This window comes from Camellia sinensis, chromosome 14 (genome assembly GCF_055761805.1).
Source record: "Camellia sinensis isolate YWXY chromosome 14, ASM5576180v1, whole genome shotgun sequence".
NCBI lineage: Eukaryota > Viridiplantae > Streptophyta > Magnoliopsida > Ericales > Theaceae > Camellia > Camellia sinensis.
In genome coordinates, this window is record NC_138974.1 from 143,248,264 (window position 1) to 143,253,889 (window position 5,626).

Genomic DNA, 5,626 nt, shown 5'->3' on the forward strand with positions numbered 1-5,626 from the left:
TCTCCTAGTAAGTGAACTTCTTATCATCCTCTACACTGTATTCCCTAGAAAATTGGTTGACCACCAATTGGGAATCACAATGGATGATGTTATCCACTCCCAGCATCTTGGCTCATTCCTGCTAGTAGGGCCTCATATTCAGCAACATTAATTGAGGCTTGGAACCTCATTTTGATGGCTTGCTTATGTAGGATTCCTTTAAGGGAAATCAAAACAATTCCAGCTCCAGCCCCCTTCAAGTTGGAAGATCCATCCATGTAGATCTTCCAAATATCGCCGAGATAAAGCTTCCAAGTGCTGCTCTGTTCTTCAGTAAGATTATCTGGAGTTGGACATGTAGGCAACTCGACGATGTATTTTGAGCCACCACCCAAGTCTACCTCTTTTGGTAAGTTCTATTTTGGGTCCATCATTGGGGTGGTTCTCTCTTTCTTTCTCATCTTCTTATCCTTCTTCTCGGTCCATTGCTTGCCTTGCTTTTCCTCCTGTTGCCCCCCAACTCCAGTTGTTAGTGCGCAGACTAGTGGACTTAGACCCATCATCTTAGCAGAGAATTCTGCAACAAGTCTGCCAAGACTAGGGCCTTGATTACTATTCTCGGCTGGAAACTTATGTCATATTCCCCAAGTTCAACTGCCCATCTTGCTATTCTGCCCGAGAAGTCAGCCTTCTGAAAGATTGACTCGAGGAGGTGTTGTGTTAGAACAGTGATTGGGTGACCTTGGAAATAATGCATAAGTTTCCTAGCAGTGGTCACTAGTGCCAAGGCAATCTTTTCAAGAGGGAGATATCTTGATTTTGCCCCATTCATTGTCTTGCTGATGTAATAAATGGGGAGATGGTCCCTTCTCTCTGCTCTGACAAGAACTGAGCTAACAGCGTGCTCGGACACTGCCAGATCAAGGAAGAGTCTTTCTTCTTGTTCTGGAGTGGTCAAGAGTGGTGGCGTAATGTGGTAGCGCTTCAAATCTTCCATTGCTCGGTTACATTCTTCCGACCAACCCACTCTTTGACCTTTCTTGAGAAATTGGAAGAATAATTTGCACTTGTCCAAGGAGCGGCTAATGAATCTGTTGAGTGCTGCTACCATTCTAGTCAGCTGCTAGACGTCTTTCACCTTCTCGAGAGATTTGAGGTCGAGCATTGCTTTGATTTGATGAAGGTCAGCCTCAATCCCCCGTTGAGTGACCAAATAACCAAGGAATTTCCTAGACCCCACCCCAAAAGCACACTTAGAAGCATTGAGTCTAAGTTTGTATGCTTTTAGGATGTCAAAAGTCGTTTTGAGATCCTCCAAGTGGTCAGACTTCTCCGTGCTCTTGATCACCATATCATCTACGTACACCTCCATAGTCTTCCCAAGAAGACCTTTGAACATAGTGGTGGCCAGCCTCTGGTATGTAGCCCTAGCATTCTTGAGCCCAAAAGGCATCACTTGTAGCAGTATAACCCCCGAGGAGTAATTAATACAATTTTCTCCTAGTTGGGTTCATACATTGATATCTGATGATGACCTCTGTAGGCGTCGAGAAAACTCATCCGACCATGGCCCGAAGTAGAGTCGACCAGCTGATCAATTCTCAGCAATGGGAAACAATCCTTTGGGCAAGCCTTATTCAAGCTAGTGAAGTCCATGCAGGCCCTCCACTTGCCATACTTCTTCTTGACTACCATTGTGTTTGATAGCCAAGTTGGGTAGTGGATATTGCTGATTGCTATAGCCTCTAGCAGCCGCTCCACCTCTACCACTACTGCCTCAACGTGTTGCACATGGGATTTTCTACTTCTTTGGACAACAAGCTTGTGTACTGGATCCACGTTGAGTCGGTGGAAAATCCACGCCTGGCATTGCATAGGGGGTCCAGGCGAAGACCTTAATGTATTCCATTAAGAACTGGAACAGCTTGGCCTTTTCTTTCTCTATAGGAGATGATCCGAGAAAGAAATACCTTTCTAGGTCATCTAGAGTGATCTAGATCTTTTTGAGCTCTTCTACAACTTTGGAACTTGGAACCTTCCCCATGTCTTCCAAGGCTTCTTGGTTTGGCACCTTCACCATTTGCACCCTCTTCTGTGCTTTCCTATGCTGTTTTTGTCCAAGTTTTGTTACCATGCATTGCTTAGACACAGTTTGATCTCCTCGGACTATTTCTACTCCTTTCTCAGTTGGGAACTTCAGACACTGGTGATAAGTTGAGGGCATGGCCTCATTTCATACAGCCAGAGACGTCCCATAATTGCATTATAGGGGGAAAGACATCCGCTACCAGAAAGTCTACTTGGAGTGTAACTGTTCCTGCTCTTATTGGCAGAGTTATCTCCCCAAGTGGCCACACTCGATTGGAATTGAATCCAAGCAAGGGTGCATCCACCGGTGTTAGGGCTTCCTTCCTCAAGTTGAGCTGCTTGAACAAGCTATAGTACATGATCTTGGCTACACTGCCTTGGTCGATTAGTATCCTTTTCACACCATAGTCATCTAGGTTAAGGGTGACTACTAGGGCGTCATTACGAGGGTAAACGACCCCTTGAAGGCCCTTATCTGAGAAATTGATGGTTGTCTGGTTTCTTCCCCGGTTGGTCTCAACCATTTTTCTCTCGAGGACTGCTCTGCTTGGAAAACTTCTTTCGCATGCCCAGCCTGTCGCCGCTCTACCCGGTTGGCATCCATTTTTCTTGGCCTTGGCTCTCCACGAATTACATTGATTACTCCTCGGGGGTGTTCTTCATCTCCGTTTCGCCCTTGGTTTGGCTCTTTTGGAGCCAATTGGTCCTAGTTTTGGGCCAAGAACTCCTTCAGGTAGCCTACTGCCACCAACTCTTCTAGAGGCTATTTGAACACCTTGCAATCCTTTGTCATGTGCCCAATGTCCCTATGATAAGAACATTTGGCCTTCAGGTTTCTGAACTTGGGATCCCCCTTCATTTTGGCTGGCCACTTGAAGAAGAGCTTGTCCTTTATGTCATAGAAGAGTTTATAGATGGGTTTGATGAAAATCGTGTAGATACCATGATCCACGTTCTTATCCTTACGAGCATTCTTGCTTGACTATTGTTGCTTCTGTTGAGGTTGCTGGAATTGTTGCTGCTTGGGCTCTTTCTTCGCTTGGGTTGGTTTCTTATCCCACTTGACATCCTCCTCCAACTTGATGTTTTTGTTAATCCGAGACCTCAGGTCAGTCAAGGTGGTAGGAGGCTGCTTGGTAAGTGATTGTCTGAGGTGACTATCTGGGTTGAGTCCATATTTGAACGTTGCAACAATAATCTGCTCAGTGCAGTCGTTTATCTCATTGAAAGTTTTCCAATAGACCTAAGAATACTCTTGGAGGCACTAAGAATAATCTTTCCTCAAGCCCAGAAGTGCGTTTACCTCATTTGGTTGCTTGTTGTTGTTGACGAACCTATCCACAAATTGCTCGGACATTTTTCTCCAACTTTGTACTGTCCGCTCTCCCAACTTGTCAAGCCACCTACTAACCACATGTCCTAAGCTAGAGGGTAATATGCGGCATATGAGAGCATCATTCCCACTCCACAAGGACATGGTGTGCCTGTAGTGGCGAATGTAGTCATAAGGGTCTGTCTTCCAATCATACAGCTCAAACTTTAGCATCGTGAACTTTTTCGAAGGGTCCACACTTTCTATGCTCTTAATAAATGGGGAGGTCATCACCAGTGCTCTTGACTGAGGAACTTTCATTAACGTGATCCCTTTCTCGATTTCCCTTCTTCTCGACTCTAAAGCCCACTAAGCAGCTCATCTTGAAACCTCCCTCACGGACTGGGTGGACCTCTCCTCTTCTTCTCGGACTTCTTGTAGCAACCTTTCTTTTCTTCTCTGATTGAGGAAATCTCTTGTGTCCTCAACATTAATCTCGGACTAGTCGATCTCTCTTGAAGTTTGAGGTCTTTTTCACTTCACCACATCTCGGTGACGAAAATAAGAAGCGACATCAGCGGAATAAGCAAAATCCTCTGAGTGTCCTCCCTTTCTCTTCAACCGAATTGGAACTTCATCCTTCATCTTACTTGAACTGACAACTCCCCCTTGAACATTCTCTATTTTGCTTCTTCGCTAGGCCAAAGGCTTCTCTCTTCTGAGCATGATGCTTTACTCATTCCTGGGAACGTACCCTCGCCTGTGGTGGTGGTTTCTTCAATGCTTGCAATTCTTGAGACAAAAGCTTCACTTGTCTCACCATTGCAGCTTTTATACCTTCTCTCACAGTTCCACTCCTTCAACATCGTTGATGCAACTAACAAAGATGAGGTTGTTGAATCCATACCATTCAAAAAATCCACTAAGTCTCCATAGGATTTGGTACCTAAGGATTTCCCATTTTTGTTTGATCCTCTTCGATTATGCGGATGCCAACGCTATCGCCGACTCCCCCATGAGATTGTGGAAACAAATCGCCGACAATCCAGTAGCGGCTATGAGATCTAAGCCGTCGAGCACGGTTGCGGCAATGTTGAGAACATTGTGAAATAGACCGGAGGGGAAGTAGATCTAGATGGCGGTGAAGGCCAGAGTACTGATCCTGGGGTGAGAAGCAGTGGTGATGTAGTTGCTAAGGAGGAAGCGGACGGTGCTGACGAGAGTGTTCTTGATGCATTTGGATGGAGATAGTGGAGGTCTCACTGGAGAGAAATTCGAAAGAGACTCAGAATATGAACTTCTCGTTCCAGGTAGGGTTTTTGCCGCCGAGTCGGTCGGTGGAGGTTCGGAGCTTGGCGAGGAATCGACCCAGATGATTATGTAGGTCTTCAATCAACGGAGATTAGTGGATGGAGTCTTCAGACCTTGAGCGGAGATCAAGTTGATCTGCAGAAGATGAGTTTCCTTTTCCATGTGACTCCTCTCTTTCTCTCTCTCCCCTAGAAATCTCATTTTCTCTCTCTCTCTCTCTCTCTCTCTCTATATATATATATATATAATAAATCTTCACTCTCCTTGATTTCTTTTTCTTCCGATGATTAAAGTGAACATATCTGATTCGTTTCAAGATTGGAGAAATTTGATACATACGACCCACCAAAAACTTCGGCCTACGTGGGCTTGGGGAGTCTTTTCAACCCACTGGCTACCAAACCCAACCTAGGCCCAACCCAGAAGGGCAAAGCCAGCCCGGGAAGGGGAGGCTAACCTAGGTTAGGCAGGGTTGGAAACTCAGCTGAAGAACCTTGAAGGGACCCCTCGAGTCTACGTGGCACGAAAATCATGCACCTGTGACCATTACCTAGAAGGGAAAGGACGATGGAGGTGCACATTCTAAGGAGCTAGTATGACCCTTATAATCTTGAAACGCATGGCAACGTGACAAGGGGAATGAAAATATCTCCCTAACGATATCTTCGAAATCCTATATATAGGGGAACACAAGGAAAAGTAAGGTATCTAGTTTTGATCCTTACATTCATACACTCTTGCTCTAACCTTCCTACACAGTTTTCTAACTTGATCGACGGAGGGCCAAAAGAGAGGAGACCACCCTCAGCGACCTCTCTCAAGCTTGTTTTGCAGGTGTTCACCGGTAGCATCCATCCCATCTCTAGTACCCAGGCCATCGTTTAGTTCGGACCTATATTCCCCCATTGTACTGATATCATCAGTTGACGTCGTCTG

General features: G+C 45.5%; 1 protein-coding gene across 1 annotated transcript; it reads right to left on the reverse strand.

Moving 5' to 3' along the window:
- Positions 1 to 1,479: 1,479 nt before the first annotated feature.
- LOC145807359 (uncharacterized) lies at positions 1,480 to 2,591 on the reverse strand. The gene is made up of 2 exons (XM_082905348.1): positions 2,268 to 2,591; positions 1,480 to 1,842 (listed from the first exon to the last, which is right to left on the reverse strand). The coding sequence occupies exons 1-2, from the start codon at positions 2,589 to 2,591 to the stop codon at positions 1,480 to 1,482; spliced, it is 687 nt and encodes a 228-aa protein (XP_082761474.1).
- Between the last annotated feature and the right edge of the window lie 3,035 nt (positions 2,592 to 5,626).